This window comes from Heloderma suspectum, chromosome 5 (genome assembly GCF_057233095.1).
Source record: "Heloderma suspectum isolate Gila_16-S chromosome 5, 16-S_ref, whole genome shotgun sequence".
NCBI classification, from domain to species: Eukaryota; Metazoa; Chordata; class Lepidosauria; order Squamata; family Helodermatidae; genus Heloderma; species Heloderma suspectum.
Genome location: NC_139462.1, coordinates 215911421 through 215939156, shown reverse-complemented (window position 1 = coordinate 215939156; position 27736 = coordinate 215911421). Strand labels below are relative to the sequence as shown.

General features: G+C 40.8%; 1 protein-coding gene across 3 annotated transcripts in view; it reads right to left on the bottom strand.

Moving 5' to 3' along the window:
• Positions 1-20703: 20703 nt before the first annotated feature.
• The window catches only part of ESYT2 (extended synaptotagmin 2), a 93330-nt gene continuing 86297 nt past the window's right edge, over positions 20704-27736 (bottom strand). For all 3 annotated transcript variants that reach the window (XM_084859278.1, XM_084859279.1, XM_084859280.1), the window contains 5 exons: positions 26940-27038; positions 25405-25536; positions 24440-24545; positions 21411-21460; positions 20704-21324 (listed from right to left, as the gene is read on the bottom strand). In XM_084859278.1, coding sequence (XP_084715404.1) covers positions 21279-21324; positions 21411-21460; positions 24440-24545; positions 25405-25536; positions 26940-27038 — 433 coding nt within the window. In that variant the 3' untranslated portion in view covers positions 20704-21278. The remainder of the gene's footprint in view (positions 21325-21410; positions 21461-24439; positions 24546-25404; positions 25537-26939; positions 27039-27736) is intronic.

Genomic DNA, 27736 nt, shown 5'->3' with positions numbered 1-27736 from the left:
GAGGGCAGGAAGGAAGCGAGGATAAAAGGAAGTATGGGGACCTTTCTTTTTTTTTCCGGTCTGCTGGCGCGCGTGCGCACTTTAGCTCCTGGCAGAAGCCGAGCGCTCGCCTATGTGGCTGCCTGCTTTTTGCGCGTCTTGTTTCGGTCGTCGCCGGAAGGGTCGCTTTGCTCCGGCTGAAGTGTCACCCTCAAGAAAATAGGAAGGTTCTATCCCTTTCCCAGTAGTAACGTATGGCTGTGAGAGCTGGACTATAAGGAAGGTTGAGTGCCGAAGAATTGATGCTTTCGAACTGTGGTGCTGGAGAAGACTCTTACGAGTCCCCTGGACTGCAAGGAGGTCAAATCAGTCCATCCTAAAGGAAATCAACCCTGAGTGCTCATTGGAAGGACAGATACTGAAGCTGAAGCTCCAATATTTTGGCCACCTAATGCGATGAGAAAACTCCCTGGAAAAGACCCTGATGCTGGGAAAGACTGAGGGCAAAAGGAGAAGGGGACGGCAGAGGATGAGATGGCTAGATAGCATCACCGCTGCAATGAATATGAACTTGAGCACGCTCCGGGAGAGAGCGCAGGACAGGAAGGCCTGGCGTGCTATGGTCCATGGGGTCACAAAGAGTCGGACACGACTGAACGACTGAACAACAACAAAAAGTGTCATCCCATGTAGAGCTATGGATTGAGGACTATTAAACCTGGTGGTTAAAGAAAAAAATTAGTGTTAGGCGCCAAGAACGCTGTAAAGAAATAAAATAGCATTTGCAACCTGTTTATTGAGTTACATAGTGACTTGCTTCCTCTAAGGCTGTATTTAGACCGCAGCTGTATTTAGACCTCACCCTTTTTCTTTCCCTTCCCCTCTTTGTCATTTAGGGTACATTTTTAGACAGAAAAATGGCCTACAATTCCCAGCATTCCCCAGCCAGCATTCATAGGATTGCGCCTTTAAAAAGTAGTAACAGACCCTTTTATCATGTGTGATAATTTTCTTCTTTCTGTTGTACTAGTGGATTGTGTTTGTGAGGTGTAGCCAGCAGGCAGCAGATAAGAATATAAAAGCCGTGCTGGATAAGATCAAGGGTCCATCTAGTCCAGGCTTCTGTTCACACAGTGGTCAACCACATGCACACAGGAAACCCACAAGCAGGACATGAGTGCAACAGTATCTTCCTGCCCATGTTCCCCGGCAACTGGTGTACATAGGCATACTGCCTCTGATGCTGGAGGTAGCATATGTCATATGTCTCCCTTCTGGGGTATATTTCTTAAAAATAATATGTGCTTCAAAAAACAAAAGAAAACAAAGTTGAGTTTGTGGGGTCAAGTTAACACACTAAAGAAAAATATCATACCTCAGATTGTTTGTGTTATATGTGGGACTCCTCTACCTGGCAAATACTTCCAAAACCTCAATACTTTGTTTCGTACATTTGGGGTGGGTTCCTCTCCACCACGTATATCTCTGGAACGAATGTAACTTCCAATTAAAGATGGTGGATCTGGCTTTCTGGACCTTGCTTTATACCATCAGGCTTATTTGATGACCTGTACTAAATTTTGGTCTTTTCCAGTCCAGTTAGATTTTCCACCCTCTTCAGTTCTGGAATCCTTCTGTTTGGACCCTCTTTCCAAATGGATGGCATAAGGTTCTCAGCATATTGGAACAGGCAAGCTCCCTCCTACAATTCCTGTTAGAAAAGTGTGATGTATAATATCTCATCAGTTACAGTTTGATCCATTTTCTCATGCTCAATTGCCTTTATGGGGAAATCCAGATTTAAATAAGTTGAATAAGGGCACAGTCCTATGGCCCCTAGACAGCAGCTAGGTGGCCATAGGATTTTTTGGTTTATGGGAACCGAGCTCAGAACCAGCACTTTGAGCTCGGTTCCCAGAAAACCAACTCCTTGTCCCATCACCTCACAAGAGGCATGGGTTGTCCCCAGCTCTGTACTTGGAAGAGCAGCGTGGAGCGGCTGAAAAGGGGTCATTCATGGGGGTGGGGCAGGGACTATGGAAGCCCCTTTATGATGCTTCCTATATGCCATCGCCCCCTCCCGCCCTGAAGTGCGATGGTTAGACAGCTGAAATTGGCTGTCTATCTGCAAAAGCAGGGAGGCCGGAGCACTGAGGAGAAAATCCCCTCCATGCTCCGCCCACCCTGCATTGGATAACCGTCCACCTCCAAGTTCAGAGGCAGCTGACTATCTCCATAGGACTGAGCCCTAAGTTGATTTTTACCCTGGATCAGTTATTAGGTCTGGTCAATGAGCTGTCATTTTTCTGATTTGCATGTTAAATGCGATTTCCTGCTATGGCTAAATTGCAATACATGCAGTTGCAACACTTGTTGGAATCTAGGTTTGGTCTGGCTGCTTTTACAACTTCAGGGTCTCCATTGTTATTGGAAATACTTATAGCAGCTGATCAGTCATATTGACCCATAGATTGACCCATAGATAAATACTTTTTATCCGTAAATAAATATGATACTCAGGGTTTAAGACAGGAATGGAACAGAGAATTGGATTGCCCCATTTTGCCTAATCGATGGAGCATTGTTTTATAATCTGTACCTGAAGTATCTATGGACCTTAGGCTATGTGTTATTCAGCAACAAATCTTGTTTTGGATTTATTAGATCCACAATGTCTTTTTAACAAGGGTTTGCCTTATTCCCATAATTGTTGGAGATGTAATACACCTAACGCTTCTTTTATCCATATATTTTGTGGAAATGCCCAATAGTTGCCTCCTTTTGGGAGGAGGTCATAATATGGATAAACTTTGTCCTGGAACACTCTTTAATATTGAATGATGTGGTTATTGGGGAGATGTCAAGATTAAATATAGACATTTTGGGTGTCAGTGAACTGAAATGGACTGGAATGGGCCACTTCACATCAAATGACCACCAGATCTACTACTGTGGATAAGAGGACCTCAGAAGAAATGGAGTAGCCTTCATAATTAATAATAAAGTGGCTAAAGCAGTGCTTGGATACAATCCAAAAAATGACAGAATGATCTCAATTCGAATTCAGGGTAAGCCATTTAACATCACAGTGATCCAAATATACACCCCAACCACAGATGCGGAAGAAGCAGAAGACAATCAGTTCTATGAGGATCTGCAGCACCTACTGGATAGTACGCCAAACAAAGGTGTTATTTTCATTACAGGAGACTGGAATGCTAAGGTGGGTAGTCAAACGACACCTGGAATTACAGGCAAGCATGGTCTGGGAGAACAAAATGAAGCAGGACATAGGCTGATAGAATTTTGCCAAGACAATTCACTGTGCATAACAAACACTCTCTTCCAACAACCTAAGAGACAATTTTATACATGGACTTCACCAGATGGTCGACACCGAAATCAGATTGACTACATCCTTTGTAGCCAAAGGTGGCGGACATCTATGCAGTTGGTAAAAACAAGACCTGGAGCTGATTGTAGTTCAGATCACAAACTTCTTATTGCACAATTTAGAATCAGACTGAAGAGAATAGGGGAGACCCACAGATCAGTTAGGTAGGAGCTCACTAATATTCCTCATGAATATGCAGTGGAGGTGAAGAATAGATTTAAGGGAGTAGATTTAGTAGATAGGGTCCCGGAAGAACTATGGACAGAAGTTTGCAACATTGTTCAGGAGGCGGCAACAAAAAACGTCCCAAAGAAAAAGAAAACCAAGAAGGCAAGATGGCTGTCTGCTGAGACACTGGAAGCAGCCCAGGAAAGAAGGAAAGCAAAAGGCAACAGTGATCGGGGGAGATATGCCCAATTAAATGCAAAATTCCAGAGGTTAGCCAGAAGAGATAAGGAATTATTTTTAAACAAGCAATGTGCAGAAGTAGAAGAAGATAATAAAATAGGAAGGACAAGAGACCCCTTCCAGAAAATTAGAAACATCGGAGGTAAATTCCAGGCAAAAATGGGTATGATCAAAAACAAAGATGGCAAGGGCCTAACAGAAGCTGAAGAGATCAAGAAAAGGTGGCAAGAATATACGGAAGATCTGTATAGGAAGGATAATAATATCAGGGATAGATTTGACGGTGTGGTCAGTGAGCTAGAGCCAGACATCCTGAAGAGTGAGGTTGAATGGGCCTTAAGAAGCATTGCTAATAAGAAGGCAGCAGGAGATGACGGTATCCCTGTTTAAAATCTTGCAAGACGATGCTGTGAAGGTGATGCATGCCATATGCCAGCAAATTTGGAAAACACAAGAATGGCCAACAGATTGGAAAAGATCAACTTATATTCCCATACCAAAAAAGGGAAGCACCAAAGAATGTTCAAACTATTGAACAGTGGCGCTTATTTCACATGCCAGTAAGGTAATGCTCAAGATCTTGCGAGGTAGGCTCCAGCAATTCATGGAACGAGAATTGCCAGATGTACAAGCTGGGTTTAGAAAAGGCAGAGGAACTAGAGACCAAATTGCCAATATCCGCTGGATAATGGAGAAAGCCAAGGAGTTTCAGAAAAACATCTATTTCTGTTTTATTGACTATTCTAAAGCCTTGGACTGTGTGGATCATAACAAATTGTGGCAAGTTCTTGGTGGTATGGGGATACCAAGTCATCTTGTCTGCCTCCTGAGGAATCTGTATATCGACCAAGTAGCAACGGTAAGAACAGACCGTTCTTACCGTTTACCGGAAGAACGGACTGGTTTAAGATTGGGAAAGGAGTACGGCAGGGTTGTATACTCTCACCCTACCTATTCAACCTTTATGCAGAACACATTATGCGACGTGCTGGGCTTGATGAAGCCGAGGCTGGAGTTAAAATCGCTGGAAGAAACATTAACAATCTCCGATATGCAGATGATACCACTTTGATGGCTGAAAGCGAGGAGGAGCTGAGGAACCTCATGACGAAGGTGAAAGAAGAAAGTGCAAAAGCTGGGTTGCAGTTAAACCTCAAAAAAACCAAGATTATGGCAACCAGCTTGATTGAGAACTGGCAAATAGAGGGAGAAAACGTGGAGGCAGTGACAGACTTTGTCTTTCTAGGCGCAAAGATGACTGCAGACGCTGACTGCAGCCAGGAAATCAGAAGACATTTACTTCTTGGGAGGAGAGCAATGACAAATCTTGATAAAATAGTGAAGAGCAGAGACATCACACTGACAACAAAGGTCCGCATAGTTAAAACAATGGTATTCCCCGTAGTAACCTATGGCTGCGAGAGCTGGACCATAAGGAAGGCTGAGTGAAGGAAGTTAGATGCTTTTGAACTGTGATGCTGGAGGAAAATTCTGAGAGTGCCTTGGACTGCAAGAAGATCAAACCAGTCCATACTCCAGGAAATCAAGCCAGACTGCTCACTTGAGGGAATGATATTAAAGGCAAAACTGAAGTACTTTGTCCACATAATGAGAAGACAGGATAGGATACCCTGGAGAAGATGCTGATGCTAGGGAAAGTGGAAGGCAAAAGGAAGAGGGGCCAACCAAGGGCAAGATGGATGGATGATATTCTGGAGGTGACAGACTTGACCTTGGGGGAGCTGGGGGTGGCGACGGCCTACAAGAAGCTCTGGCGTGGGCTGGTCCATGAAGTCATGAAGAGTCAGAAGCGACTGACCGAATAAACAACAACAAACATGTTCTCCTAAACTATTTACCAGTTTCTTGGAAGTTAACATATGGTCAGCACAAATGGACTTTCTGAGCCCTTTTGACAGCCAATAGACTGATATTACAACACCGGAAAGGCAAATGTTCATCTCCTATAATGCAATGAATTGAAGACCTAACAATGCTATCAACATTTGAACGGGTGATATATGTGCCACTCACGAATGGATATTATGGATATTTGGTATGCTTTTCTTGAAGCTAACACATAATCTTTTGTCTTTTTTAAAGCATTATATTTAATGGAACACTGATATTTTATGCATGTAATTTCTTGTCTCTTTTCTTTTTTTTCTCGTCACAATTTGTTTTGTTTTGTTAAAATCACAATAAAAAGATTAATAAAAAACAAAAAACAAGGATAGCTGTGCTGGTTCATGAGGAAAAAAAAAATCTATAGCTAGGCAATACCTTTGTGAGGATGAACCAAAATTCCACAAAACAGTACAAGCTTTCTAAACTTGAAAGCTTGCACACTTTTGTGGAGCTTTGGTTGGTTCTAATAAAGTTATGGGCCAACTATGGATTTTGAAAAAAAAAATAATCTCTGTTATTTAACTCCTATCTTGATTCCACATTTCCACCTGTTTCACACTGGAAGGTTCTAGCAAATTCCGTCCCTGAAAACTCTAGAATGGGGTCTATCATTGGTTACTATGTTTTCGGCCAATAGCACTTTTGACTGATAGAGAGCCAAGTGATTTATATCTAAAGTGGCATTGCATCTATGTTTCTGACTGAAATGATGTCACCCAAAGTTCAATAGGGAGGCTGGTGTTGTGTAGACTAGCTTCAGAGCATAACATGGTACAAAACCAAAGTTTAGAGACATCAGTAAGAAAAAATTCCCAATTAACTATGGGGTGAAATACATTTTTGCCACAGCTTGATTCCAGTATTTATTAATATCTCATGGCACAATCCAATGGGGATAGTCAGCTGCCTCCAAACTCGGAGGCAATCTTCTCTTCCGCACTCTGGCCGGCCTGCATTAGTGGCAAGACGGCCAATTTCAGCTGTCTAGCTGGGGTGGGTTGGAGCAGGGGAGGGGGGAAGGCTAGATGGTGCATAGGAAGTGCCGTAACAACAGTTCCGCCCCCTTCCCTACCCCCTACCCCCCCTGCTCCGCACTGCTCTTACAAGCACAGAGCCAGGGATGAACCACCCCTCTTACAAGGGGTCAGGGATGGGGAGGCGGTTTTCTGGGAACCGAGCTCAGAGCGCTGGTTCCAAGGTCGGTTCCTCTAAACCGAAAAACCCTATGGCTGTCTACCTGCTGTCTAGCGGCCATAGGATTGTGCCCTTAGTTAATTTTGGGGGTTCCATATTTATCTGGAAACAGATTTATAAAACAGAGGTTCAAGAAAGAAACATTAAAATAATTGTTTGGGGAAACAATAGGAATAGAAACTTAGAAGCAAAGTTAAGAATAATCTTGAATTACTGGGAGAGGACTGTAGATAACATCAGTGTGAATAAAGTTTGATCTGGCCAGCTAATGCAATAGCTGTAGGGGCCTGATGGAAAGAAGTCCCCTTAGTACTGGATACCAAACTTCTCTTGTAGGCCTTCCCCATCCTTCCTTCATGGACAATAAGACAACGAATGGTTACTAGTCATGATGGCTATATATTACCTCCAATATCAGAGGCAGTATGCCTCTTATTATCAGTTGCTGGGGAGCACAAGCAGAATATAAGAAGAGCCCTGCTGGATCAGACCGAGGGTCCATCTAGTCCAGCATTCCGTTCACACAGTGGCCAACCAGCTGTTGACTAGGAACCCACAAGCTACTGTTCTCATGTCCTGTTTGAGGGCTTCCCATAGGCATCTGATCATGCCCATGCTGGGCTACATAGGCCTTTGGCCTATCTTATGTTCTTAAACCATTTGTTTATCCTCACAGAGTTTCTCAGCAGGAGCTGCTAGAGGAACCCTCAGTATTATGTGCAACTTCCCTAAGGCTGCGAGCTACCAGGACTGCACTGTAGTATCATTCTGGACAGTGAAATAATCTCAGAGACCTTGCCTGAGGCACACTGGCATTTCTGTCTTTTGGTGTTCTTTTGCTCTGACTCCTGGCTTGGTCCCTTGATTCTGATTCCCAACCTAGCACAACTCTTTTGTTTCCTCTGGTTGTTCCTTATGGCTCAATCCCCACAACCCTATGGCATGAGGTAGAGTCAGTCTAAACAAGAAGAGGCCTGTAAGTAAGATACTGATTAATTCTTAACACTTGCAAGGCAGGGATATACCCCAAATTTACTTTGGTTTTACAGTGCCCTGCGTAAGTATTCACCCGCCATTGACTTTTCCACGTTTTGTTGCCACCAGGAATTAAAATGGATTTAATTAGGATTTCTTGTCATGGATCTACACAAAATAGTCCATAATGTCAAAGTGGGAAATCTACATAATGTACAAAATTATTTACAAATAAAAAACTGAAAAGTCTGGATTGCACAAGTATTCACCCCCTTTGCTGTGACACCCCTAAATAAGCTCTGGTGCAACCAACTGCCTTCAGAAGTGACATAATTAGTTGGATTGCACCTGTGTGCAATTCAAGTGTCACATGATCTCAGATTAAATACACCTGTTTCTGGAAGGCCCCATAGTTGTTGGAGAGCATATCTAAACAAGCAGCATCATGAAGACCAAGGAGCTATCAAAACAAGTCCAAGATAAAGTTCTGGAGAAGCACCAATTGGGGTTGGGGTATAAAAAATATTCCAAACTATGAACGATCCCCAGAGCACTTTTAAATTCATTATTACAAACTGGAAAGAATATGGCACAACTGCGACTCTGCCTAGAGAAGGCCATTGTCAAGGGCTCCTTGGAGGCCTCTCTCAGTCTAATCCAGTAGCCAAGTCCAGACACAGACAAAGGGATTCTTTTCAAAGCTTTATTCCTCTTTTACAACTTAACAACTCTACTGTTAGCAACTAGATATGAGCAGCAGAGTACCTATGCCCTAAGTTGGAACAGTTGGTCCCCATTTGAAAGGGAATCACTGGCAGACCCTGAACTTATGGGCTAGGGAGAGTCCCTCCCCTTTTCCCTTGGATCCTCTGGGCGCAACCGTTGTTTGCGCACCAACCGGGCACTACGCCTCCTTTCTGCACCCTCCATTTGGCGCCGCTCCCTGCATTGGTGTCGCGCGTCCAGCAAGTCTGCTTCCTGCGCTCTGTCACTCCCAGGACTGCTATCTAAGCAAGGAATGCCAGTGGGAGGAATCTCTGTCAGCTGTTGGCCCTGGGAAAGATGAGCACGCTCCTCTCCCAGGAGCGGCTCCTGTTCCTCAGAATCAGAACTACTCTGGGATTCTATGGGCTCAGTGTCCACCCTGACAGCCATCCACCAAACCTCAGTGACTGGGTAAGGAGGGCATTAGGCAGAGAAGCAACCAAGAGGCCAATGGTAACTCCAAAGGAGCTGTAGAGATCAACAGCCGGGATGGGAGAAACCATGTGACAACTATCACCCGGATGCTCCACAAAGCTGGGCTTTATGGAAGAGTGGTGAGAAGAAAGCCATTGCTGGGAAAAAAAAAAACATACTAAATTCTGTTTGGATTTTGCCAAAAGGTATGTGGGAGACACAGCAAACATGTGGAATAAAGGTTCTCTGGTCTGATGAGACCCAAACTGAACTTTTTGGCCTTACCACAAAACGCTATGTGTGGTGCCCTGAGAATGCTATGCCCACAGTGAAGCATGGTGGTGGCAGCATCCTGTTGTGAGGATGCTTTTCATCGGCAGGGACTGGAAAATTGGTCAGAACTGAGGGCAAGATGGATGGAGCTAAATACAGGGCAATTCTAGAGGAAAACCTGTTTCAGTTTGCAAGGGACCTGGGAGGTTCACCTTCCAGCAGGACAATGGCCCTAAGCACACAGCCAAAGCTACACTAGAGTGGTTTAAAAACAAGAACCTGAATATCTTGGAATGGCCCAGACCGCAATCCAATTGAGAATCTGTGGCAAGACGTGGAAATTGCTGTTCACCAATGGTCCCCATCCAACCTGACAGAGCTTGAGCAATTTTGCCAAAAAGAATGGTAAAAAATTGCAGGATCCAGATGCGCTAAGCTGGTAGAGACTTACAGATTCACAGCTGTAATTGCTGCCAAAGGTGCTTCTAGTATTGACTCGGGGGGAGGGGTGGATACTTATGCAACCAACAAATGCCAGTTTGCTTTTTTAAATTAACTTTTGTGCCACAATAAAAATATTTTGCACCTTCAAAGTGTTAAGTATGTTGTGTAAATCAAATGGTAAAATACCAATGAAATCCATTTTAATTCCATGCTGTAACACAACGAAATGTGAAGAAGTTGAAAAGGTGAATACTTATGCAAGGCACTGTACGTGCTGGAGTATTTTTCTCTTTGCTGCTGATTTTATCTTGGTTTTATTATGTGGTATTTTTATTCGTTTCTGTGTTAAGTTTTTAATGTATTGTGGGTTACTAAGCGGATTAAAAGTATACTAATAAAGAGATAAAATAAATAAAAATGGCTAGAGCTTAAATAAATAAAAATGGCAAGAGCATCAAGGCTTAAATTTCAGTAATTTATCAATAATTCCCGGAGGAGTAGCTGTGTTAGTCCATTAAAACAAAACAACAACAAAAACAACAAAGGCAGGTGTGATACCTTCACTAAAACTGTATTATGCCAAAAGCTTTTATGAAATACAGTACACCTCATCTAGTCACGAAATCAGTGTGTTAGTCTTTAAGGGACCAGAAGACCCTTGTTTTATAAATTTATTTTCCAAACTCTAAAAGATACCCATCTGGTATATTAACTAAAATACAGTTCTCCCTGAAATTTGATTTGACATAGCAATACAGGGCCCCCCCACCCCGGACTTACTCTGCAACTGAAACCTGACACGGAAATCACAGCAGGCTGAATAATAACAAAGATCAGATCTGAAGTGATATGCCAGAAAACCAAAATGAAGAGAGGATGTAGGGCTTTGTGATTCCTTTACGAATTGCTTTGTGCAAGTAATAATGAGCCTACCACCCAATTGTCAGTTTTCATAGGGTGCCCTCTTTCAGCAGTACCTAAATTGCACGCCTCCATTTTGACATGTCTACGTGTCAGTTCGGAATAATCTATACCTTTTATATTAATCTCCTGCTTATTATCGTTCTCCTGTCAAATCTAGTTGAAGCAGTCTTGAAAGGGGGGGTCTTCCACACAAGGTTGCTGAGCAACAGCAAATGCAGGTTTGCTTCCATGCTGTCCTTTCAACAGACAATCTCTCATTTTCTTCCTGTTAAGTGAGCCCTCTTACTAGCTGTCAAGTAGCCTAGAACGCCTCAGGCAAGGCAGTGTAATTTTGGATATTATTCACCACTGTTATCAACAGTAATACAAGTAAAATATTCCTAGACTGTGAAATTATACAATAGGTAGCTGGCAAATCCGTTTGACTACATACCATCTGTGCCCATTCAGGAATCGTTATTTTGACAAGAGAGTCTGTTTTTTATAAACACTGAAGTTGTGAGGAACCCATTCAGGAATAGCTATTTATACTGCAGTAAAGTTTACTTTATATCCACTGAGGAAACTTTCTTACTGTTTGTTTTCATTACAGTTCACATTTAATTAAACTTTTCTTCCATTTCTATTTCTCATTTCATTAATTATTTTATATCCTGCTTTCCTGGGTAAAATGGCCTCCACAAATCAGCTTAAAATATAACCACATTAATATACATTTAAAAACAACCAACAATCAAAATCCCAAGATCAGTTAAAACCTTTATTTATTTATTTATTATTACATTTATATCATCTTTTTTTCCTCCAAGGGACCCAAGGTGGCTTACATAACCCCCCTCCTAGTCACTTTATCCTCACAACAACCCTGTGAGGTAGGTTAGGCTGAGAGCCAGTGACTGGCCCAAAGTCACCCAGTGAGGTTCATGGCTGAGTGGGGACTAGAACCTAGGTCTCCTGAGTCCCAGTCCAACACTCTAACCACTACACTACACTAGCATATTTGTCAAATGCCTGGAAATAGAGGAAAGCTTTGACCTGGTGCCAAAAGGATGACAATATTGGCACCAGCTGGACCATACTGGGGAGACTGTTCCATAATTAAACACTTAAAGTTAAGACAACAGCTTTAAAAATGCCCCAAGCCAGCCCAGCAAAGATCAAATAAGTTTTAAAACTTTAGACCAGCATCAGCAATTAAAAGCAGATTGCAATAAGTTCTTGACAGCTTGTTTAAAAGCAACAAAAGAAGGAGTTGAACACAGTTGCCATGAGAGGAAGTACCAATATAATACATCAATTATATAAAATTGCAAGATCACTTGGAAAATCTCCTAGTCCTATAAGGGTCTTTGCCTTCCTTCCCACTTAGTAAATGGCACATCTGTCCCACATGCCAGACTTACAGAGGGCACAGACAGTAAATTGGTGCCTCTTGTCCACAAATACCTTGGGAGTCCCAACAGGGAGCCCAGCTTATCTGGGAAAGTAAAAGATAAGCACTAGAATCTCTCTTTCACATATAATAATGTGGCAAACTCAGAGGCTTCAGGGCCTATACACATGACTAGTTGTTCCTCATTTGTTATTCACACAAATCCCCTTGTGATTGCACCTCTGTTGCAGGATATTTCAATTTTCCAAATTCCCAGCGTTCAATGTGATGTTACTGTATTTTGTACCCAGTGGTGCAGTTAGGCAATTTTGGACTTAATTTTGGACTGTGGTCTTACTGGGGGGGGGGGGGGGATGGATGGTGGAGGGTCCCCCCTTTAGATGGTAATGTGTATTACAGCACCACTGTTTGTATCAGAAAAAATGCTCTTCTCTCAGCATATTCATCTTATTTCTTTGTAGAATGCAGTTTTATTGTACAGAGAATGCAGAGCTATGCTTTGTAGAATAGCAGGAAGCTATTGTCTGTAATGTCTTTAATAAAAGCAATAACTCCCCTTTCTCATGCCTCCACAATTTTGTGACCTTTAAAAAAATTTTTCTCGGAGGCTGTATGCTTTCTAACTTGGTATGTCATAACTAGTGCAATCATTCAAATTTTTGTTACTGGGATTTTTTTGTTTGTTTTACTGTTAGGAAATCAGCAAAGCTCTTACAGAAATCTTTACTTAGGGGTATGTATATTAATGTTTTAAATCTCCTGGATAGCTAACTTCTCCCCCAATGCACAAACCCAGCAACGGAACATTTCTCTAACTCCAGTTAGGACAGCGGGGCTGGGGGAAAGGATTTGAAGAATATATCTATAAAGAGGATTGTGGTAGCTGAAGTCTGCCCTATCTAATCTGGTTGCTTGTTTCCTGTGGAACAATATGGTATTCACTGTACTTTATACACCTATCTACTATTACTTCTAGTACTCAAGCCTAGCTTTTGTGTTGGTATTCTGGAAATAAAGATTCTCAGTTTAGCAAGGCCAAGCACATTGATCAGGTATTCTCTAATTTTTTTAAAGAATTAAACTTGTCAAATTAACCTCAAGACCATGGCAGGCCCTGATATTTGGCAAAGTGAGGCAACCACCTCAGGCAGCTGATTTTGGATGTCATTAAAGTTATTACTGTACTTGTACTGCTAGGGAGGGCAATTTTCTGCCTCAGGTGCCAAAATAACTTGACCTACATTATGAACAGGGGTGTATGTGCACGTACACATTTGCTGTTCAGCCTTAGGCAACAAAAGGTCTCAGGCTGGCCCTGCTCAAGACAATATAATGGGCAAGGTGGGCATATGCTTTTGTGTTAACGGGACTGCTCCCGCTACAAAGATCAGTTGTTGCCACAGAAAACCTGTCATGAGCTTTCTCCACTAGGAGTAAATGTCTTGTTTAATTTCTTTGTTTTTAATATTGTAGAGTACCTAATTTTGTTCCACTGGCTATAACGAAAATCACAAAGAGGATATTTAAGTGGCAATTTAAATGGCTAAACAGGACAAATATTGTACAATGAAACAAGATCTTTTTTTAAAAAATAATTGTTAATTCTTATGTCACTAGTATCAGTGCAAACACCTTCTATGATAGAAGAGCCAAGGCAGGTGGATACTTACATTTAACGTGCTGGGTGAATTATAGGGGGTGTATAAGAACCTGAGTGATTTGGTCCCACTGAAGCCTAAGAGGGTGAACAAAAGATGAATGTATGATCCAAGCGCACTCAGTTTGCATCAAATGGTGCTATGAATTACTTTGAAGATTATTATTACATTTCTATACCGCCCCTTAGCTGATGCTCTCCGGGCGGTTTTCAAAGATACACATCTGTGACTGGTACATCTCTTGCATGTGTGCTGCTTGCCTGTACACACACCCTCTCTTCCACCAAATTGGGCAGACTTTAAGGTGCTGGATCATTGCAATTTTGGGAAAGTGGCAATATCTATTCTAAGATGAAAATATACCTTGACACATGCTCATACTGATCTTGCAGTTTTACTAATTTCTCCTTTGTAAAGCCTAGTCAACTGTACCAAGGTACTGCTAACTTAAAAATGGAGGTGCTTCCCACCGCTACATGCCTCACTTTTATCTGCTGCAGTGTTGCTTGTCTGCCGTTTCCAATATTCCCACCATAGAAACATACACTGTTTCCACTTACATTGGATTTTTAAAAAAAGAAAACGTAGCCATTCCTTCAGATTCCTAGTCTGATTTCCATCATCCACATAGCTTCCCTTATATTCCCCCCGCCCGCCTTTGTAAAGGTCTCTCAATAATTATAGTTGCACATTGTTGGTGTGTTTGCAAGTATAGGCAGTATATGCTCTGTATTTTTGAAAACACAAATTCCTATTATGGAAATTATAAAGACTAATCAGTGTGGATTTCCAGTGTTATGTAGCTTGAATGACTAAATGCACAGGCAAGGGAGCTTACTACGACAGAAAAGGCTCTCCACAGCCAGTCATCATGGCATCTTAATTTGTGAGAATTCTGTCTGCATACATTTTTTCCTGTGCAGTAACAGCTGGAAAATGTGACCTTCTTTTAGGCTAGTATCTTCTGCAGGGCAAAATACATTTCCTCAGATTCAGTGTAGGCCGTGGAGGTCACATGCACATTACATACATGCCTCAAATTAGATATCAGAGAGCTTTTATCCATGAATACTGCCCAAAGTGAAGTGAATGGGAAGACATTCATCAGAATCTGCAGCACCATCTAGTGCTATTAAAGCATTGTGTGTGAGACAGAAAAAGCTCTCCATTTGAGAATATGCATAAAACCCTTGTCGCAAGATTACACATTTTTGTGCCACTACAGTAGCTTAAAATGAAACATAAATGCAATGCAGACAAAGTATGAAATCAGATGTTGTAAGACAATGCTTTGTAACTGGCCAAGGCAGCATGATGTTGCTTTTACTGTATTTTTAGAACAGAATTTGCTGGGGGCATGTGTTAGAGCTGTTCTTCTTAAAAAAAAAGCAATATCCTCCTTAGTCACGTATGTTTTTACTAATGGATGAGCTTTGCTCCTCTGTAAAGGGCACAGTGCATGTAATTTTACTCTTGTGTAAAATATTTATTTTTTAAGGGGCTAAAGACAAGTTTATCGAGGACCTTATCAATGACTGAAGGCACTGGAATGCTGAGAGTTGTAAGACTTTTTTCTGTCTAAACATGCATAGGATTGCTGTCTAAGACTACAATCCTATGCAATTTACACAGAAGTAAGCTCCAATGAGTCAAATGGGGCTTCTGCATAAATACATATAGGATTGCCTTGTTGATGTCTTCTCTGAATACCAGTTGCTGGGATCAAGCACCATGAAAGGCTTGTTGCTGTCTTGCCTGCTAGCTTTGCAGAAGTATCCAGCTGAACACTTAGAAACAGAATGTAGGAGTAGATGGACATTTCATCTATTATGGTCCTCTTTTCTTTTTTTAAGAATTACAAATTGCCTCTGGTGTGTGTCACTGTCTGTCAGCATCAGTTACCCATTGGGAAAGTGGGTATAGGTTACAGCATTCCTGGAGAAATTTGAGATAAGACAAGTAAGTGTAAATCAAAGAGATACTGAAAAGGTATATACATAAATTATGTAACTGATATTCAGTTTTATATTTTGTGTGTAGGTAGCAGGTCATCCAGAAATCATCCTCATTGGCAAGGGACCCTCTGGATGTCTTCAATATGGTGAGAATAAAGTTGCCTAATAGTCTAGGACTAGGTAACCTTATACTGAGCATGACATTTATATAATTAACAACACAATCCTATGCACATTTGCTCAGAATTGATTCCCATTATGTTTAACTGGCCTTACTCCCTAAGGTGTTTAGAATTGGAGTCTTAAGTTACTAATTTGCCTACAACCAATCAGAGAATAATGGCAGGACACTTAAGTATATCCATCTACGTTTTAGGGGTGCTGTATTCACATCCAATTAGATGTCATATTGGATACATTCCTCTTCAGCAGAGCCTAAGGTTTTTATGCTTTTAGAAATTATTCGTATTAGTCAGGAGAAAAACATGCTATCATAGTTGGTAAATCATTAAAAAATACACAACTCATATATTGTGACTATTTGTTCTGGAACAATAGTGTGCGTTTTGGGTTCAAACTGTCCTTTATAGAGTTTTAGCCGACCTCAGAGCATAGAGGTTCCATAGGTAAACAATGAAGAATGAAGGTGCAAGATATAGGGAGGAAAGGACATCTGCTAGGGAACACATGTAAAGAAGTTCCTTATTTTACCATCAAGGAAAGTTAATGACAACCTAAAATAAGTGCGTATTTCAGTGCTTCCAGAACCTTAAAATTAGATGAGTTCAACTTAAGAGCTTCTAATTCTGATCAAGGTCAGAGACCACATAACAAAGCTGAAATAGATCAAGGAGGCATCAGTTTCTTAATACAAATGGAACTGCTCTTCAAGCAACCTTCACAGTTTTTTTCCCTCTTCCAGCACCACCACCAAAGGTCTTAAGGAGCACGTCAAGGCTTGTAATTACATATAATTACAATCATTCCACAAAGCTCATTACAAGGACACATTACACTGAAAAGCTGTACCAGAGTGAAATAGCAAAAATAAAGAACATTTCATAAATTTCGTCTGTATTCTTTATTCCCAGAAGTGTTCCCCTTTCACTGTCTTATTACTGCTATGCTCAATCTAAAGATTAAGAAACAGCATTAGCTTTGAATTTTGAGACTACAGCCATTGTTATAGTCTCCAACTATTTGTCAAGACCTCCCTTACAATGCATTCCTATGCACATGAATTCAGAAGTAAGCCCCACTGAGTTACTCCTATGGAAGTGCTATGGATAACAATGCCTAGATTAATTTTCCATACGTATATGGGTATAAATGTTACACTGCATAAGGCACCATATTTTTAGCATTAGCTTATTCTATTTTAATTAAGGTACATTTATCAAGGTATTTGGCTAGCAGGAATTAAAGGAGATTTATTGTGGATAGGCTTTCTGAAGTCGGAAAAAGTTGTAGGAGCTGATGAAAACAAAATAAGACTATGACTTGGCCCAGCTGAATGAGGGTTTTCTATGCACTGGGATGTCCAATTTAAAAATAAAGCATACCTCTTTAGAGATATTATGCCTGACTTGCCCCATCTACCTTTTCTGAAATACCTTTAAGCAAAGGCGCTATCTTCAAGATTGTAGCAGTGAGATCATACAACAGGACAGAGTTCTGAAAAAATCTTGCTTTTTCAGCTAATCTATTAGAGAGGATATATCAGTGTGGGGACTAGCAGCTATTTCCCAAGCCAAGCTGTTGTCTTCAGGTGTTTAACCTGAAGCATATTGATTAATCTCTCTCCTGAACCACAGGAGGTTCATATTGATTTCAGTAGTCAATGTACATACTCACAATCCAGCACTTCGGTAATGCAGTGCACTGATAGTGCACTAACCTCTGCCAATTATGTTGCATAAATATGTAACACCGTACTGGAATGAAGAAAAAAAAAGACAAACACCAGAATAACTTCCATATGAATCATTTATTGAATAAATACATGCAACTGCAAAATAACATGAGCAAAAAAGGCAATCTGTACTAAACTGACCACCCTTTCTTCTCTTTGCTGCAGGTCTGATCAAGAGAGGGTTCAAAACTAATCTTAAATCCAAAACCCAGGTAATACATTGACTTGGTGCTTGGATTACAGTAGCTGCTTTCCTCTCCAGCAAAACACTGCACTGAACAGTTTCAATAGCACAAAATGGAAAGACTGGTAAATACAGAGAACAAAGTTTGGGTTTAAACACATACAATATTTAAGCTTTCCTTTAAGGCACAGGATTAAAAAAACACGGAAAGCTAGTCCAATGACATTCACTTCTTGATCTGCTAATGGGGTGCCATGCTTCCTCCTCATTCTTCTATGAACTACCACCATTCTGTGGACAGAACAGATTCATGCATGCACCTTCTCACTTCCAAAGGCAGAAATATATTTGTTTGTAATAACTATCCTGTTTTTGGTCCAAATTTTCAAGAATCCTCCATCTCTTCCTTTGAGGGCCACCTGGGACCTTCTAATATTACACCAAATCCTTTTTTGCACCCATTATTTAACATAATAAATCTCTCATAAAGTGTTATTTCTTCATTCAGGAGACCTGTGCATGTAGGACACTGAAACTGCCGATGTACCAGGGAGGTGGATGAAGAAACGAGATGACTTGTACTTCAACAATGGGCTGAAAGCTTTTCACAGCTTTGCTTACTAGTGGCCTGCATTACCCCTAAAACATTTCTACCCAAATTCTACTCTGATGTCCAAGGCCCTACAGATCATGAAGCAGCCGTTTCTAGACTTCATGTTCAATGAACTCAAGAGAATCATGTTTTATTTACTAGATACCCCTGCCTTGAAATTGGCAGGAGTGTTCAATAAATAAATCACAACCACTGACTGAAAGAGAAACCCACTTCTTCTACGTTATTCCTCACACACACATGCTGGCATTCTGGGCACCCTTGTTTGCCAAGGCTCTCTCATTAGCAGAAATTAAATTATCATTTAGGAATTGCAGCACAAGTAACACCACTGTTCCATGCTCTCACTTAGTGATGTTGTCACTTTCAGCCAGAACAGAATACTGGGTTAGATGGACTACCGGTTTTCTTCCTTAAGACTTCTATTCACATTTTCTGCATCTTTATTTTTCTTGTTTCTCATAAGGGCTCATCAGAACTATAGCTTAAGGCTGCTTCCTCTTCCTATTACATGTTCTCCCCTGTTAAAGCTCTCTAAAGGTGGTCATACACAGTGGACATGTCATTTAAAAAGAAGTGGGAAATCACATTAGTCTAAGCTATGGTTATGGTAAGCTCTTTCTCACAGAGCTCAATCATACTATACAGCCAAATATCTGAATGATGCTGCAGAGATCTGCCTAGTGAAGCCTATGCAAAATAAAACATTACGGATGCCAATGTGTATGTATATATGCATCATGTTGAAGTACAGATGGACAAATGAAAATGAATCTGTTTTTAAAACTTGGTATGAACAGTCTGCTATGTTTATGACAGGCACTTTGGTATTCTTAGTAGTGTACTTAAAGGGCACAATGGGAACATCTTCTGTGCAAGCTCAACTGAATGGTGCTTGTGAAGGAGAGATTCCTGCAAGATTATACCAACTGTCTACACTAGAATTAAGGTTCTGTAAGTTTGATTTTAAAGCTAATATTCCAGAAGTTTATTCACCCTTAAAAGTTATTTTGTAGCCAAAGCCATCCTAAGACCATCAGACTTGTAATAAATTGTTGTTTTATTCTGTTTTTAAAAAGCAACTGCATATTTACCCAAGAATGTGAGGCTACTGACAGCTGGGGAACTGCACTGTCTTTTAGGTTAAAACACAAAAATGTACATTTTGTTAAAAACGTCTGAGAAAGTTTTCAAAAATATATATGAATAGATACAATGCTCCACTGATTCTGTTCTGAAAGCAACAATGAATAAAATGAAGCGAAAAGTTCACTCTCAAATCATAATCAAGTCCATTTTTGCAAACTGCTCTTGCATTTCCTGGGCCTGTAAAAATCAAATGAGAAGGCTACACTGATTAGAACATACATTTGATTTTAAATGGCTCTTTTACTTTCTTTACAGCTTTATCTTCATTTAGAAGCGACGCACTCCAGATTCAACGTTGGGTTTAGCACAAGTTGTGAAAAACGCTATTGTCTCAATCGCCTGTGACAGGCTCCTTACTGGTGGTGTACAAGGGTGCAATCTTATGCATGTTTAGACAGGAAAAAATCCTATAGGCTGGGGAATGCTGGGAGTTGTAGGGCTTTTTTTGGTCTAAACATGCATAGGATTGTGTCCTGAATAATTAACTGTGGTGATGGCCCCTGAAGCAGAATGCAGTAGTGTTTAAATGGAATGTGACTATTTTACATGGGTCAGACCCAAACAGGGATCACTGCTCGAAGCACTGCTACAGGCAGCATTGAAGCAACTGTGGAAAGAGTCAGCCAGAAATCTAGGTTTGGAGCTTTCTTTTAACTTGAGTTCCACTTTAACAACAACAGACCTGCTGGCATTTTATGACCTCAATAAACAAACATCTATTAAAGACCCAGTGAAACAATTTCATATCTGTAGCAATCAATGTGCCACCACCAGAAATGTTAGATCATCAGGGTGGTTATCAAACCCTAATCTGTAATACACCTTAACTGTACTGTTGCATAGACAATTTTCTGGTACTATGGGTGAGGCAAATAAACTAACAGGAAGCAATGACTGCAAAGTGCATAAAAACATTGTGCTACTGAAGCCTTCACTTTCCCATCATAGGAGACCCCAGATGAATATACTGTGATTTCAGGACCTTGATAATCTTATTTATACAGCATTTATATATACTTTTCTTTATAATATCTGAATGAATTTGTGACTTATATGCATTAACTGAATGAAATTCCAAGAATACATTTCTATATAAATATTAAAAAGTTAATATTTTGTACTCTCCTCTTTTGCAAGCCTTTAAGGCCAGAAATATGTGGGCTATCCATTACATTAATTTCTCCCAGCCTTTTTTTTTAGAAGAAATCCATAAATCCATAATATTAGTAAGATTAAGACCATTTGCTGCTAAAACCATTCGCAAAACACAGTCTTCAGATTTTATAGCATGCGTTTAGAAGAAAGTGTCCATTTGCTTTGACATTTTCTTCTGCCTTCAAACCAGAGGAAAATTCATTCTAAAAAATAGTATCTATTTACATGGCAGACACCTTGGTGAGATACGAAACAAGGTAGGAAAAACAGATAAATGTCTTCTCACTTTTTTTCAAGGATACAAATGCCATAAAAGGTTCCATTTAAACAAATGGTTACTCTACAAACCCTATTGCACATTAAAACAGCTGTAACAAATGAAGAAAACAAGATCTACAATTAAACTGACTTAAGCCTACATAAAATGTCCAGGTGTTATAAAATGGCTGAGAAGTGGTGGTGGGCCTAATAACTAAGAGTTATAAAAAAATAATATTGGTACATCTTTGTGAACAATGCTGATAAAATATATAAAGGGTGGCAAATGAGTGTTAACAGGAGCTTCTGCCACCCAAAGTTGCCTAAGGTGCAACGTGTGGCCTTGTTCCATCTTCTGTCAAGTCATACCTACAAGGTGAAAGAAAGCAAAACAGTCTTACTGAAGGTATAAAAAATAGATAAGATGGAAAGAGGGTCATGCTGATTGTACTTACCACTGGGTACAATTTTTAGAAAGTTCTTCAGAAGCCAGAGGTATCAATACCTATGAGAGAGAAAAGAAGCTAGATCAGATCAGAAAAGTCTGGATGCGTTAGGGTCTCGTGGGAGTAATTTTAGGTTCTGGTTTTGAAATATAAGCTCCATAGCTTCAAAAGCCTGAATCTAATAGCATCACCGCTCAGCAACATAGTAAACAGTGCATGTAAGCCTTTGCTGTGGATCAGAGCAAATGTACAACTGAACCTACTTGAACACATGCCCTAAGATGAAAAGGTGGGTGACACAAGCCTTTGACTCTGGAATCTCCCACTCCTCCCCTTCCCCCAGCTCAGCGCATTCAGTGTCTACAGAAGACAGCTAAATGCAAGACTTTTTCTTGCTGATGAATGTCTGTTTTTCTCATAGCAGGAGGCCATTCAACTCAGGGTTCACACCTCTGGGCTCACATAAGCAGAGCAAATAAGCACCTTCAGAGGAGAGGAGATGTCTTCTCACATCTTGCCTGGGAAGTTTGAAACCAGGAGATTGAGAAGCAGAGGAGGGGACAGGGGAATGATGATCAGCTTGCTCAAACAGGGCAAGACACCATCAGCTGGCGCTACTATTTTAGTTTCAGAGAAACTTGGGTTTTTACACAGTGCATCATGGCCTGGGTGGGCAGCCCTCCTGCCTATGAGAATAATGCAAGTTCACTAGGGAAGAATTCCCTTTTCTTCTCTTATAGGAAGGAGGACATTCTCCTTCCCCTGGGATGTGGTGAGGCTTAATGGTAGAACCCAGCATTGGTACTGCTACTTGTCTTAATAGCTCCCACCCATCACCTTCATTATACCCTCACTCCGCCTCCATTAAATACACTGTATGTCATACAGAGATAGGGAGACAACTCAGGAGACAACTGTGACCTCACCTGAGAGGAAAGGCTTGTTTCTAGATGCACGCTTCCCAAGTTAGTGGTCAGGAGACAAGGCTGAGTGGAGCCCTGCCCCCCTCACTACTGATGTAATGGCTGGTGACTTTGGCGAAGGCCACATTCAGCAACTATAGGCAGTGTCAAGGATGGAGGTGGTTGTCCAGATCCACTGTGTGCCTTCCCAATCCCTTCCCTACCCATTAGAGTCAGTAGGCCTCTGGCTCCCAGCTGATGTGAGGCTTAAAGCTCTTCTGTTCTCTAACCCCTTTTCTTTCTCTGTTTAAGTATGCATTTTTCAACTTTTTGGAGGAGCTCTGACCAAGTCCTGCCCTCCCTAACCAAGGCACGAAGATGACTGGGGCTCAAGGGAGAGGTCTCAACTCATCGATAGGTGCTTATTAGTCTTGCCTACCTGGTCCCAAATGCAGGACCATCTCAGAGCCAAATGGCTTTCTGTATACAAAGGGGGGAAAGGGGTTTAAGTTCATAAAATATCACAGACAAGATCGGGATGGGAGAGGAGAAGGTACCTCTCCTTGCTTGTAATGTCATGGGCAGTCAACAGGCGAAGAAATGAGAAAAAGCATTCTGACTTATCACATATCCAACCGTGCTTATTGCACTTGCGCATACATTCCACACTACTCACAGCAACTGCTGTTCTAGGTGTGAGAAGAGTTGAAAAATACTGCTTCGTGAATGCTGCAAGCAAATTTTTTCCTGCAGATAGACATACTAGCTAGGGGAAAGGCATTTGGATTCCTTGAAACAACTGCATATTTATTGTGCAATTAAAACGATAGTCAAGAAGGGCTGTTTGAAAATATTCTGCTTCCTTCTTTCAGCTGATACACAAAAGGATCTATCAATTTCTTCTACTTCCGACGCAGTCTTGCGAGCTTTTTGAAAATCCAAGTTTGCTGTGTCCACACTAGCCTGCCCTCTCCATCTGTTAAAAAAACATTGCTTCGCCATAGGGCATAACAATGAGGCTATAATTACAAGTGAAAAGATCACACCAGAATCAAAAACAATTTAAAAGCAAACTTTTAAAACAAACTGCTTCAGCAGAAACTTAAAGGCATCAGCTAACATATCAAATATCCAGACTACAACTGATTACATTCACACCTAAGTATAACTGACTGCATCTCACAGCAGGCAAAGAATAGGCAGTCACCATTTAGGAGATCTTGGTTATTGTTAGCAAGAAGAAAATCCACTTTATTGACAAGACCAATTTATAAAGGAAACTTAAGAACCTATCATGCACATTTTCAGAAATGGAACCACATAACACATAGTTGAAATATCTTCCATTGCTTCTTCATCAGATAGAGCATTTTACATTTACCTTAAAAGATCTTTAAATAAAAAAAGATTACCACCCATTTAACACTGCAGAAGCATTTGCTAAGATCTCAGCATTGTGTGAGCTCCTCTCAACCCGAACTAGATAGATCAGTTAGTGCACAATCCTATGGGCAACTGACTATACAATGCAGGGGAGGCAGAGTGCGGAGGGGATCTTCTCTGCGCTTCAGCAGCCCTGCATTTGTGGCTAGATGGCCGATTTCAGCTTCCTAACCAGGGTGCCCTGCAGCGCCAGGGGACGGGAGGAGGCCATGTGGCGCATAGGAAGCATCATAACAGCATTTCCTTCCCAAAAGAACACCCACCTTTTTGGCTGCTCCACGCTGCTCTTGCAAGTGTGGAGCTGGGGATGAACTGCACTACCTACAAGTTGGTGGAGGAGGAGGCGGGCAGTTGGTTTTCTGGGAACCAACCTCAGAGCACTGGCTCCGAGGTCGGTTCCCAGAAAGCAAAAAATTCTATGGCTATATAGACGCTGTCTAGCAGCCACAGGATTGTGCCCTTAAAGGAGCATTGTTACAGGGACACAGAATTTTGCCAAATTTTGCTTCAGGACTTGAGTTCTGCACAGTTCTTTTATGGGACTGTACCTATATTATGAAGCAATGAAAAGAATTAAGCTCTTGCTGAAGCTGATGGGCACAGACTCAGGTCAGAACATTTTAACTCAGAATTAGCTGCACCTGTGTCCCAGTGTTTCTTTGTGCACCTATGTTTCTTTTGTCTGCAACTTACCTTACCAAGCAGCCCTTTGTCTTTGGACAAGAAACCACCACTGTTCTTCACGGCTACATCTAGTGTTCTCCTCTGCAGGTCAGATAATGAAACACTGAAATCAAAGCTGAGAAAGGAAAAACATTTCAGAGATAATATTATAAGAGGCTTTGGAAATCTGCACTGCTGTGCTTGTGAAGTGAAATACAGAATAAGGCATCTTTTCTGTGTCTTATTCTGAAACACAGAATAAGGTACATAATAAAGCATTCGGGATATCAGCTGCTTTAGTATCACTGGCTTCATTTTTTAAAAATCCTATATCTAACCCATAGAACTACAGAAAAGGTCCCTGAAAATCTGCAAGGAGCCTTTGAGAGCGCAACTAAACTCACATGAGAAAATATTCAAGGACAAAAACTGCCTTTTGCCTTAAGGTGAGCACTTCGCCCTGAAAATTTATTTGTTTTTTGGTGTCTCTGCCTGAATCTTAAAATCTGCACAAAACATTTCAAAGCCGTTCCTGGAAATTCTTACCTTTGCATTCTTCCTGAGAATTCTGTTAAATTCAAAAGCTTGCAGCTCTTTATAACATTCCTAAACTGATCATATATAAACGATTTTTTGCCAAATTATCTTTGACATCAAAATCCTTTCATTGGGCCTCCATTGGCACAAAGACACCTGATCTAAAATCTTATTTCATTGATGGCTATAAGCATAAACCAACGGCCAGTTTTGGCCTTTACCTTTTCTGATGCAGCTATCACTAGAGTCCTAATAGCAGTAAATTACTGAAACCATTTCTATTAGGTTTTGACAGAACATAAGGCTATTAGTAGGTGATAAAAAAATAAAACTTAGAAAGGACTTTGGAAGTGATTTACTCTTAAAAGGTTCTCCTTCTATTTCAGTGCAAGCAAAGGAAGTTTAATGAGTGTGTCAACTCCACGTTGTAAGAGCAGAAAGCGGAGATTGCAACGTACGCTTGATCAAACACTGGATTTAAATTCTTCTTTGAAACACTTGTTTTTCTTCTTCCTGATCTCCTCTTGTCGGGCAATAAATACATTCGAACATAGGGGTCAGACCCTTCCTCTGAAAAGGCGATTAGATTTCTGTGACCAAAGAACATAAAATAACCAGATCAGGGCAAAGTACAAATAAAAAGCAGTACACACTCTAGCTCTTAGCATGTGCCATGTCAGGCCAGCTCTTTCTATACCGTTGTTGCTTCAGCTCTCCCCTCCCAATTGCCTGCCTATATGCCCTTACTCTCCTGCTTCCCAGACAGAAGATTCCCACTGATTGGAGTCTGTCACAGCTGCCTTTCAAGCCGAGAAAAGCTAGGACGAGTGGAGTGCTGATGTTGTAGAGGGCTGTCGACAAGCCACATGAAGGACAAGACAAAGGAGCTTTCCTCTCCTAACTGCCTTCTCAAACATGGGCTATTAGGAAATGGCGTTGTTTCTTCTTGGGGTCACTATTCAGGGAAATCTTTGGAATAAGGCCAGAAAACTGTAGGGATAATGGAGTACCGCCTCCCCATTTCTTGCTCCAAGTCTCATTAGACAGAGCTGTGTGTGTGTGCGCACACACCAGCATGAGCACAGAGTTTTACCCTATAGATTACGGGGCAATATTAAACTAACCTTTTCTTTCCTGTCAACTTAATCCAGATTTTAGTATAGGACTGTAATCTTCTGGTTTACAAGTGGTAAACTGGTTTATAAGTGGTAATTGCATGAGCTGCCTGTACCTTCTCTAGGGGAAGCTCATAAAACCTGTTAGTATCTCAGCTTTCATTCAAAATAGTTTTTAACCATTAAAGGTCACAAATTAAGCACAGAGTATTTGAATGGCTCAGCAGTGAGACAGCAAATACGGTGAACCTCATAACTAGTATTCTTTGGGATAACACAATCTAATAGTGTACAGGACTTGGAAAAGCAATATTCAGGGCATAAGTATCATGTACTGGAGACAGATCAAATGGTCCACCCAGTCTTGTATTGTCAACCCCAATGGACAGAAAGCTCCCCAGAGACCTTTCCCAGTCCTGTTATCTGGGATCCTGCAACTAGTGGTGCTGGGGGCACAATTAGAGCATCATACATGCAAAGCATGTAGTCTCCCAAAAGGATATGATCCCCTTTATAACAGTATTGGTATTCTAGTCAAGTAAGGTTGCCCTTCTGGTGAAATAGCCTGGTATCCATCCATATTCATGCAAATTACATAAATTATGAAGCTTCTATAAGTGAGCTGTGGTGCCATGATATACCTCTAAATATGGCTGATGGTATTGAAAAAAATGCTTACCTCTATTGAATATAGCAAATCTTGCAACAGCAGCAAGCCAATGGCAAATATACATTTGGTGAATACAGCTGCATGTAAATCTGGCTTTTGATTATTATTCTACTCCAGTTTGTAGCCTCAAGAGGGAAAGAGCCTATTCATTTCTTTGTAATGTCAGAGTTTTGCTCCAAGATATAGGAAGGCACAAAATTATACTTACCTACATGTGTGAACCACCACCATAAGTTTGTTTCTTTGTGAGCTGTGACGAATTGTTAACTGAATCTGTCCCAACGGAGACTGTCCTAATGTTGTACCACTGTGAAAAGCATAATACTAGCAATCAGTATTTAGTTGCCATGGGGAAAACAGTTTGCATAAAAAAAGAGAGAGCTGCCTGTTTATCTAAGATTTCTTGAATATTTTATTTCTTAGAAGGAAGGATACAAGGTTTCAGTTTCAGAAGTCATACTACAATATTGTTTTAACGCATCTTTTCTTCCTGTATACACCCAGTAGAGGGTATATCATATCTCAAAGTAGTGATGCAGGTTTGCCTTGAGTTTTTGTTTGTTTGTTTGTTTGTTTGTTTAGGAAAAGCATCTGAATAATAATAATAATAACAGATTTATCTTCTATGCAGTGGAGGTTATATTCAAATATACAAATACAGTATATAAAAGAATTGCTGTTGTGTGCAGATGCCAACAGATGGCATGAACTGGTCTTCAGGGACAGTTTTAAGCAACAAAGGCTGCTTATTATATAAATATGTCTAAGAAAGCTGTGAACTATACATTCTGTTCCATTCACTAGCTTATCCATGTGAATGGAGAAACACTTCTAAGTTCTGAAAAGCATGATACAGAGAAGTTATCAGGCAAGACAAGATATCCAAATTAGTTTAAAAAAGGATCCTCACCAGATGTCTTAGATTTGGTCTTGAAGGAGCCAAGACTGTACCAATCAAAATTGAATCTATTTTATAAAAGTAAAATTTACACCATGCCTACGAAA